At 37.8% G+C, this 11,598-nt stretch overlaps 1 protein-coding gene across 10 annotated transcripts in view; it reads right to left on the bottom strand.

Moving 5' to 3' along the window:
• Positions 1-11,598, bottom strand: part of RALGPS2 (Ral GEF with PH domain and SH3 binding motif 2) — a 113,809-nt gene that overhangs the window by 57,808 nt on the left and 44,403 nt on the right. For all 10 annotated transcript variants that reach the window (XM_085232230.1, XM_085232221.1, XM_085232231.1 and 7 more), the window contains exons 6-8: positions 6,365-6,454; positions 3,988-4,080; positions 1,337-1,463 (exon numbers count right to left, since the gene is read on the bottom strand). In XM_085232230.1, coding sequence (XP_085088356.1) covers positions 1,337-1,463; positions 3,988-4,080; positions 6,365-6,454 — 310 coding nt within the window. The remainder of the gene's footprint in view (positions 1-1,336; positions 1,464-3,987; positions 4,081-6,364; positions 6,455-11,598) is intronic.

Below are 11,598 nucleotides of genomic sequence, written 5' to 3'. Positions count from 1 at the left end.
CAAAGTACAAAATGCTATTTTTAATTACATTACACTCTGTTTGGTGTTTTTGGCCCCTTTTAATTCAGGCCCAGTTTTAATAGCTCTATTAACAAACAGGATAGTGTGTGACATGCATCATGCTGTCAATTCTCACACACACACTACAGACAAAACAGGCTTATGCTGAGTATTTCAAGGTTCCATTATAGACATGAACAGTTACCAATATTCTGGGAGGGATGTAAAATGGAAATGAAAAATGAGGACAGAATGACAAATTCTATAGGACTGCTCTTTATAATTATTACTACTTCTGCAGAGTAAAGAGTTTCTTCCTATTCGAGTCCAGAGCAGGAATTTAATGCAACTATTATGCACTTTAGAAGTATTCTAGATACAAGCAAAAATGATGGCAACCTGGCTCACATCAAGCAATGAAAGAGATGATGCAATATCGTGATGAATATATTGATCACAGCATAAAGAATGTTATTTTTTAAAAGTTAATATTAAAAAGTAGTATCAACCATCAAAGAGATTACGTTTTAATGAAACATAGCTATCACCTTAAATTCAGGTGCGAGAGCACCTGAAATCAACAGGGGTATAATTTTTTTTTTCTGGAGAAGAAAAAAAATGAGTAAACATTTCCTGAATTTTGTATAACCACTGACAGCTTACGGTACCAAAGAAAAGCTACATTATAAGAACACAATCACCCTGAACAACATAAAACGTTGAGACATTGAGTGACACTAGATCAGGTTGGAAGCCAAAACAATTCATACTGAGCATTTATCTAGCTTTCCCAGGTACAAAGGAATATCAGTTACTGAATTATCCCATAAATGAGTCAGTAGTAAATATCCAGTTACACTTGTCATCTTAATATAACTGAATGCAACAATAGCTGCAGATTTTAGCATGCTCCAAACCTTAGAACCTGCACTTATTTATCAGAGGCTGGTGATTTAAAGCTTCTCATAAATTAAAGCCCAGCATTACTGTAACATTCAAATATTTAGCTCTTGAAGAGTGCTAGCAAGCATAACAGTTTAAGCACTTCTCCAGAAGTCAGCGTACCTATACAACATATGGGAAAATCGTTTACTAGAAAACTGATCCTGTATGTAAAACTTCAAGTGTTTGTGAGGTTTAATAGCAACTTTCTTCCTGAAGCTGGTGAAGCTATTTCTTGCCAAATACAGAATACACAGAACCAACTGGTGTCTCTATATTCTTTACTGAAGTATTAAAGTAGTTTCAAGTACGTTTAAGTGTCACTGTTCTGTTTGTGTAATCACTGCAGAAAGGTTTTTTATTAGTATTTCCCATTTGAAATACTTCAGCTTACCTAAATAGGGAATACATGGAGTCATCTTCAAGCTGCTGATGTAATCTCTAAGCCTTTTGTAATTATCTTCTTTACTCATAACATACTCCAGCTTTTCAAAAGTGGCTTTATCCTTCCGACTCAATAACTACAAAAAAAAAAAAAAAAGGCAGAATCAGTTGAGATGAAGTTTGATTGTTATGACTGCTCAAAGTTTTACCCTTAAATGCATGCATTTAATTCTTTTGTTTCTCCCCCTCCCCCTTTTTTGGTTACTTGTTTTGAAGTATGACTGCTTAAAATTACAGCATTTACTCCTTATGGATAAACACTTTAGGGACAAATATAGAAAAGTGCTATTTCATGGTCAAATCTAAATAAGCCTTTTAAAGAAATAATCAAATATAAACTTTGGTGTCCTGGTAATCCTTCTGAAATAAAACAAGTTTTCCAATGACTGATCTAGCTAAAATACAACATTTCACACGCTTGTCCACTTCTGTAGTATTTCAAAGTAGCAGTTTATTCACTGTATTGATCTTTAAAGTTAAGGTTTGCTTGTCAGAAGTACCAAGTTTTATAGTAATCCAGTTTCAGAAAAACCCAAATTCCAAAATGTTCTTATTCTTGAACTGAAAACTGTTAACAAATTAGTCTTTCAAAGAGCAAAATCACATCATTAAAACCTGATAAATATCCTTAACCAAACTACAAATAATAAAATGAATGCAGCTATAAGCATCCACATACTTCATGTGCTGGAAGAGTGTGAAGATATGATCCATTTTTCTCTATAGAAAGCATACAGAAGACTTGAATACAGGCTGTATTTATTGTTCCATCAGCTAGCAACTTTAGTGGATCTTATCAGTATTACAGTGACCTCCACTTAAAATACAAACAAAGTCATGAGTCTCCTCCAATGTCTGTTCTCCCCCATCCCAACACCTTCTTTTGACAGCAATAACTGAACACTGAGCTCTCTTAGCAAAACTGAGAAACTAAACAATGTATTTTTGAAACATCTAACTGCACTACTGTTGCAAAGCCACATTAAAGGCTTCATTTCAGCTTGGAGCCAAAATTTAAAGGGAGGTGTAAGATGTTTACATTGAACATTTTGGCAGAAGGCTTGGTGTCCTAGCCTCCCAATCACTTTTTCCCCCTCACAAGATCCTCAATAGTACAAGAATTACAAGGTGCAGAACACTTAGTTCTTTTATTCCCTTTTCTTTTTCAAATAAAGGTCAACTCATGTGACAGAACAGAATTGAAATAAACCCTCAAGTTCTAATTTCACTATTGAAATAACTGCTTTTTCTACCTATGTTGCCTACATCTTAATCTTCATTCATCATTACTGAATTCAACATAGTCTTTCGAAAGAAAATCACTTTTAAAGAGGAATAAAAAGTGTAAAAGATTAAGTAGGAAAGAAATCAGAAATCCAAATGGTTTAATCATGGCAGCAGCTAACAAATTTATATTAATACAGAAACAGTATGTATGAATTCTGAGTCATGCACGCAATTCCATTTCTCATCACTGCTAAGTAAAGCGGTTGAAGCACCACAATGACAAAACCAGAAAAGCAGAAGTTTGCCTCAAGAACATTCTGAAGTCTTAGCTTCATTAAGGTTTTCTTGGAGAGATTTGAAGGAATACATCTTACTGTACTGCGCGTTAGCAAAACGTGCACTGAATTCCAGATGAGTATCTTAGCAGGAGTGCTTTAAATTAATTTTTGGTAATCATCAGCTGAGCAACACTATAATTGAGATTTTCCTACCTTGGGTGGAGAAGGAGGCAGAATGACAGAAACACATTTTGTAATGCATAATATGTAAAGTATGTCTACAGAGAAAGTTTAGTTTGTTTCCCTGTTTTAGTGGTCTATCTGTACTTCCCCTGCAGAGAAGCACGTCAGCCATCTGATCACTTTCATCACGCTTGAAAATGCATCTGTTTGTACAACTGGGTAACCACCCAATGGAGAGTTGGATCAAACAAGGTTTACTCAACTCAAAAGTATCAATGAGCAAAAGTTGCTCCTAATGTCCAACTGATGAAGATGCAATCACATGAACATACTATTAATTCTAGTCAAAAAACATGTCAAAAAAACATTTCCGAAGAATGCCTCTTACACGACTGTACAGAAGACCACCTAAGAAATACAATGGCTAGAGCAGCTGCATTAACTATGAAAACCATCCTGAAAACTGATGAAGATTGCTGGATTCAGCTATCAGTAAGAGAAACTACAAATCTTTTTATGGAAACTGAATCATTAATTTCTGGACGTCTGTTCTCCATAGCAAAAAAAATTCCACTAGTATAAACCCCTAAATGATTAAAATATGGCCCACTTTGGCATTCTTAATTTTCCAGCAACTAAATACAAAATAGCTTCGGGCCAAATTAAAAGCCTCTGCATTTAGCAGAATCTGCAGGGAACTATTTTTCAAAGGAATTTCAATGCCAGAATGGAAAAAAAAAAAAAAAAAATCCAACAGGAAACAGACCTCAGATGCAGTAGAAACATTATGTATGCAGTACAAGAAGATTAGAACTATCTGTAATAATTATTGCAAGCTTGAAAATAAGCTAGAGAATGCTGTATTTTTCTAAGAATACATTAAAATCCCTTCAATGTCCCACTGCTCACTTACCGCCCACGTTTTAGTCAGTCTGAAGATAGGAGCACTCTGTAGGCCTGACACAACTGCCATAAGAGCGTGCAGATTGTTCAGCTCATACAGTTTCTGAGAACAAAAATATACAATAAACAACCAATGTTCCAATTAGTGTCCACAGTTAATACAGAATAAGCTGCAATCCAAACTGAAGATACCTCATGTTTTAAAATGAACATTTAATTATAGCGAACTGCTGACCACTCAAATAACTTTCACAGCACTTTCTAATTTTCCAGTACTGCCTCTATACAGCCTTGGATTAGAAGATACTGGCCGTTGCATAGTCCAGATATAGCCCTGCCAAAAATATATGTTCCAAAATGTACATTATACATCAGAAATGCCAGAAATTGTCAAACCCAACACATTCCCATTCATAGCATTCAAGAGAATTTTCAAACTGAAGATGCCAAAAAGGATAGCCCACGTGAATGATGTAATCACGACAGCATTCAATCCTGTAAGTGCGTTTTTCACCACAGATTTATGGAGCCAGCGAGGCTGCAACAGAACACCTACAGAATTTGAAGCAGGATGAAGTCAAGCAGGGTAAACGTACCTGGAGTACCTCTCTGACTGAAAGGCAATTTGGCGAGTATGAAAACTAAAACTAATTCATAATACAAGAATATGAGCAACCTTTATAAACATGGTGAATTAAGTCTTTTTCCTCCTTCAAACTCATCTTACCTAATTTTTCTTGAGTGGGAGGTCACTTACGAGATGAGGCTTTGTTAGAAAACACTGGCTTAACTAGAGTCTGAGTATGAGACCACATTTTTTAGGGAGGCTGAAAGTGATCCTACGGGGTGGTTTTCCAGCTCATGGCTTTGAAACTCAGCAAATGATTCTCTCTCTGCTTAACACTGGGCCAGACAACCAGCGGCCTCAAGGAACCAAGTCCTCATAGGTATTACTCAGGAATCCCACATTTAATACATATCAGGTCACTCTAGTAGCAGTTTGAGTCTGGATGCCCAGAACTCCATGGTTCTAAGCAAGTCTACTGACCAGTAGGGACTTTCTACACCTACTGAATAACCACTTATCTAACCTAATCCATTCTTTGATGGATTCTTCAGCATTCTGTATAAAGGGCAATCAGTGTTTTGTTGGGTGAGGTGGGGAAACAGCAGCTGGTCACCAATGCCATTCCCCAGGGCTCGCATCTGGGGCCTTGCTTTGTTTATCAGTGATCTAGATCAGATGATTCCATATACCATAGTCCCAACTCCTACTAAATGGCATTACTTGTCTTTGTCCAACCACTCAAGCAGTCGCTCATTTTTTCCCCCCACTGGCTCCCAAATAAAGTAATCTGCTGTCCTGAAGAAGGATGCAGAACAACAACGTGGCTGATTAAAAAGAAACAAGAGTCTTCTAGCTGCTGCCAGCATTGAAACAGATGTCATAACCAATCAGGATAGCCTGGGAACTTCAGGAGAATGCAATTATTAAGTCCAATTAGTTTGTGCATGTATAGAATGAGATACCATTAAAGGACAGCCAGCTATACAACAGACAGACAGTAGTCAGCACAAAAAGTTCCGCCTAGTGGATTTATAGTTTCTCTGAAAAGTTAATTAACGGGACCTCTGGCACCATGCTGCTTTGATAACAACATTGGTGTAAACAGAAAATGGCAATAATTGCGGCAACTTTATATTAGAAGCCATATGTAAGCAAAGTCAAGACAAAACAGCAAGTAAATTAACTGACATAAAAGCACCCCCATGTATTTTGCTGTCTTTTTTTAGGTTGTAATTTTACAACTCACAGCTAAGTGATTAATTCAGTTGACTTCAGTTAGTCAAGAATTCTGCCTCAGAAACAGCAGCATTTCTGCAAACACTGCTGCCTGTAGATGCCATCAGACACATTCAGTGTGCTGCGGCCAAAGCAGAACCTAACGACAGGCCTGGCCCTGCTTTGTTGCCAAGAAGAGCTCTGCACTGTGTTCACTACTGGAAAGTTCCCATCTCTACACGTAATGTTTGGGTTTATTCAACATTAGAAAACATTTGGTAAATTATTTAAGTAACAATATTTCAAATAACTTACCATTGTGCTTCCTTAGTAAAGCTTTTTTTGATGGCTTTTTTCCTTTTTTTTTTTTTTTCCTTTTTGGCAGACAAAGGCTTCTATTTCAGGACTTTGGTCTGTGATATTTCTGACAACTTTGTTACACACACAAGCCAAACATCTAATCATGTCAGGAGATAAAACCACAGCTAAACTGGGTATCAGATAAATATTTACCTATGTGTATTTCTGAACTGACCAACCTAATTACAAGATCCTTCACTGTGGTGAATCCCACAGTCCCCACCATCACCCCTCAATTTCTTACCTTTGCAGTTTTAATATAGTGGCTCAAAACCTCAGCTCTTATTTTTAAGGTCTGTGCATGTAGAATCTCTCTGACTACCCAGAAGCTTACCTGAAAAAGAAAACAGGCCTTTTGAAACAGAGCATCAACATTACACATTTAGTTCTGTCATTTCACTAGCAATACATCAAAAGTCTCACAGTGTTCAAGTTCCTTCTACAACATATGAACAAACCTAGAGAATTCAAAAAGTTATACTACCCAATGCCTACCAATAACACAGACTTTAATGAAAGACCTGATTTTTTTTTTTTTTTTTGCTGTGTTATTCTGCTCATTTGCACCCACCATACCATCTACCATTACATGGTCAAGCAGTTGCTTATAAATCAAATTAATAAATCCAGTATATGTTTAGTACTAAATTTGAAGAGCCTTTTATCTTGCTGTTCTCTTTACTTATCGTAACTGGTAGCTGTGCACTCCAGACCTTGGTAATTACATGCTCTGTTTCTGCTTTTCCACAACTACAAAGCTGCACTACTCAACTCACAAATATCTTACAGTTCACTGACAATGGCAAATTCTCAACACTACTGAAGAAACATACTCAGACTGGAGTCACCTGGACACTGGAACTTACAGGAAGAATCCTATGCTGCAACATGGAGTTTATTATTCCTATCTTACTGATGGCTAAATCAATTCCCAGCTAATACAAAGCATATTATTAGTTTCCTTTGTTAAGTTTTACAGTGTTGGCTTACAAAAACTGTCCTTAGGTTCAGTACAGCACAAAGGATGCTTGCTGCTTTTAGTCACTATATGAATGCCTCATAAAAGCTATACTTTGAAAACGTTTTGATAACATTTCCAACTTTTTCTCTCCCCACATCCTCCACCCTCTTATGCTTCAGCACAAAGAGGAATGATAGAAAATACATTTCTTCAGATATGCAGTAAAACAGTTGGAAAGAATTAGCATAAGGTAGTAAACACTGCAGCTTTTATTCAGGCACCCAATACAGGTTAGGAGAAAATTCACAAATTAGCAAGGTACAGCATAACTGCTATTTGCAAAACTACAGAAGAAATGTATGCTCTCTAATGCAAAGAGCTGTCAATCTGTCATGCTGCTGATTTTTAAGATTAATATTAAACTACTATTTGTAAACTAACATTGTGTACATGCCCAAGTTCCTGCCAAAATTTCAATTTAAAAGAATAACAATGAAAATCCTATCTATCCTGTTTAACTCTGTACAGTATGACAAGTCTTCACCCATAAAAGCACTGAAAAATGAAAATAATAGCACAAAAAAAAAAAAAATAAAGCTACATTTCCAGATGAACTTGTCTGATCTGATGAGAACTGAGGTGTCCTAACACGAAGTCTGGAACAGTAAAGCAGAAGAACTACCAAAAAAAATCTAAAACCCTACAAGCATCCTACATCATTGCTTCCCTTTGGTCTGTTTATCCAGAGTCATATCAGCCAGGAAAGGAAAAAGTCTTAGAGCTCAAGTTTTCTTTTTGCCTTAAAAAAAGAGAATAACAACAGCAATAAAAAAAAAAAAGCACCAAAGTGTCTCCTGAGAGACTGTTACCCCGACGAAAGTAAAATGTGGTTCTGTGCAAATAGCATTACTACAAAATATCTAAGTTCTACTGCAGTATTCAACAATACTTCAAAGTATTGTCAAAATAATTTAGACCTCAATGTGATGTGCTGCTGTAGTTACACAGCTTGAGAAAAACTATACCCTTGAATGATTAAGATGTTTCTTCAGAGATGCTTTCCCTTTGAAGAACAAAGAAATCTCAAGTTTTAACATTGGTTTTTGCATCGCAAAGAATCCCATAGAGACAATGCTCTCTAACTTATGAGCCTTTGGACAGAAAAACAGAATTTGGATGAAAAAAGAGATCGTTTGCAGTAGGTCAAATTAAGAAACTCTTGCTCAAAGCATGGAACAATGCTTCAGTATATTCATGAGAATAGAAAAACAAAGCATTTGGCACGTTGGCCTAAACGTCTATGGAAGTTCATCAGTCTCACAGTGACACAGGCCCCGTACCACACAAGTACTCCTGTTTACTCAATGAAATCTGGTTTCTATCCCACTCCCAGCCAGACTGGGGTCTCAGTGCTTCCAAGAACTTACAAAGAAAGCAAACAAAACCAACTCCAAACCTCCTCCTCAGCTCTGGGCTGTCCAGTGCCTTCAGTGAGAGTAAGCAGCAGGAAGAACTAAACTCTTGACCACTTCCAATCTGACCACCTCCTCTCCTCCTTCATGCATTTTCATTGGTACTGCCAGTGGTTCTGTCTGGTCTATTCTACAGTGCCTTTATAAATCACCACCTCGTTTTTCCAAATATTGAAAAATAAACAATTTAAACAAAACCTTTTGTTTCAAATCAGCCACACAGAATCACATTTATATTTTATTCAGGTTCTTTCTTCACATTAGCAATGGACGGTTCCATAAATACTGTGGTTATTTGCTGTAAAATGCTCTCACTGTATTCACATCTTATTCCCACCACACTGTCCACCCACCCAACAGTTAGACTCCTCGCAGCTTTTGGGCATCCATCTCTTTGATATCAGCTCAAGACAGCACTTAAACCCTTACTTATATTTATGTATTGACATTCTTCCCTATCACCATCATCACATAAAAACAGATTCAACTTCTGAATGCATTTTTCCTCAAATCACAACAGTTCAAGCATTTTAAATCGTCCCTTGCTTGCCATATCTGGAATACCAGCCTAGCTATACTGGCTCTTTTAAGCTCAGTAGAGAACAAAGGTTCAGTAAATAGGTAAACTTGACAATTTTGTACACTGACACATTTTTTACCAATTTCAACAGTTGTATATTTTGATACAACTAACTTTCAGAAAGAAAGCTTCAATAGGCAGGGATCACAGTTTTTTTTTTTTTTTTTAAAAGAGTTATGTGGAGAAATTGCTTTTTTTTTTTAAAGGAACTTAATAGCAGATGTGCAGATCTATGCAGTACTGCATCACAACACATGCTTCAAGAATACAAGGATCCTGGCATGGAATGATTCACTGACTTCTCTTCTGTGAACTCGAACTGTTTTTACAGGCACCACATATAATTATCACATAACTAATGCTGGAAATACACTACTTCGTTCTCAGTAGACTGCAATCAACTGCACATAATCGTTCCTGTTTCCAAAACGCTATCAGCAGATCAATTTGCTGTGAAGCAGCTGTTACTGATTTAATGTTCTTTTTACTTACAACGTGAGAGCTGTTCAAGGCTCTCCTTTGGCAAGTTGGGGGAAAAAGGAAAGACAGATGCACGATGCATATTTAAGCTCAGTGGAATTTAAAGGTGAGCAAAAATTTGACGAAATGGATTTGTGGCCAGTAAAGCCAAGAGTTACAATGATTCTACTGAATGTATTTTAGCTGTAAACATTTGTACCCCACAAGAAGTAGGGCAGGTGCCCAACAGGAACTGCCTTCAGCTGAACAAGAACAGAGAAGGTAGACCAGGCAAGGAAGACAAAAACTTGCTCCGTTGTATCTTCTTATTCCAGCTGCTACTGCCTATGCTGTTTGAATTCTTGGCTTTCCACTGCTCTCCAAAAGATGGCAAATCTAAATATGAACAGCACTATCGAAATGAATGACCCCTCCACAATGACGCATTCTGAACCGTAGGCCCACACCACATCAAAAGTTATCCCAAGTACTGTCTCAGTAAGCCAAAAACTGAAGTACTAACATGAAGAATGTCAATCTGCAACTGAAACAACACTTGCAGCCTTTTGATCTCCTCTCCAGTCCCAGCACGTGAAAGTAAGACTGATGACTTTTCCTCGGTGCCAGAATAAAGACTGATGTAAACTTCCTGGAAGAAGTTCCTGCACATGGTATGTCCCCTGGCCACCAAAGCTGCATGCTGCAGCTTCTCGGAACATTGGCTGGAGGCAAACTAATCCACCTCACAAGCAGTCGTTAAGTACTTGGACTTGTTTCTTCTATTATCAACTCTCTGACCCTTCAAAGTAGCTTCTCCAACAGGCTGATAAGAGTCACCTAGCAACAATTTTTCAAAAGACATGTTAAAGAGAAACAAAGAAGAAAAAAAGAAACGAGAAAGAAGGCCTAGAAATGTCTCCAAGTCTTCTGCCTTTAAATGTAGTCAAAGAGACAGACCAAGAACTGGAACAACTGAATGCAGCAGTGCTGACAATGTGAAAAACAGACAGAAAAGCTACTTTCCTTGATCCAACTGATTTGCTGGTGAATTGCAATGGCTCCAAGTACTTACCACCTACCTGTTAAAAGAGAGACCTCGGCTCAGCAGCAGAGCCCCAAACTGGCCTGTCCCGAATCTATTATTATCCACAAAACTCAAAGACATGGCAAAGATGCTCTTGTATATACATATACAGCACTCTTGTAGGGATTTCCCAAAGACAATTTCAGATTACTGACAATGTATTTCTTTCAGATGTTAAAAACATCAGTAACAAGCTAATACAATCTTTGGAAGCAGTCAATGCAGCCGAAACCCAGAAGGAAAGTGAAAGTTAGGACAAATCAACAGAATTATAGAATGGCCTGGGTTGAAAAGGACCACAATGCTCATCTCATTTCAACCCCCCCGTTATGTGCAGGGTCGCCAACCAGCAGCCCAGGCTGCCCAGAGCCACATCCAGCCTGGCCTTGAATGACTGCAGGGATGGGGTATCCACAACCTCCTTAGGCAACCTGTTCCAGTGCCTCACCACCCTCTGTGATTATACAAATACTTTTTGTATAACACACAGATGATTAACTCTGCTGGAGGCCACAGAAAAGAAAACCTTTCAACACTAAGAAGGCTCTCAAAAAATTGTTAGTGAAGACATCTTTATCTGACAGAGTTGCACATCTGACTTCTATGACTGTACAGAAGGTGCTTACATAGGGTCAATCTTACCTATAAACCTAAAGATTCTGACTAGAAAATTTGCAGCTCTATTTGCACGCAGCATAGAAAATGTCTACATGAAGGATATCTGAAGAAACCCACAGGCAGCCTCTCCTTGCATCAACCTGCCTGTATCTTTACTGCTTTTCTGATGACTGCTCCCTTTCCCACAAGAAAGAGTTCATAAGCAAATCTCAGCCCCTTCCTGACTGCATCATTACTGGTGAGGCCTTCAAATGCAAAGCCAAAGGGGCAAAAAGGGATGGCAGAGAAACAGCACAAGAGACTC

The sequence above is a fragment of the Meleagris gallopavo genome, chromosome 10, assembly GCF_905368555.1.
Source record: "Meleagris gallopavo chromosome 10, MGAL_WU_HG_1.1, whole genome shotgun sequence".
Taxonomy (NCBI): domain Eukaryota; kingdom Metazoa; phylum Chordata; class Aves; order Galliformes; family Phasianidae; genus Meleagris; species Meleagris gallopavo.
The sequence above is the reverse complement of the archived record's forward strand: the minus strand, read 5'-3'. Positions and strand labels throughout refer to the sequence as shown.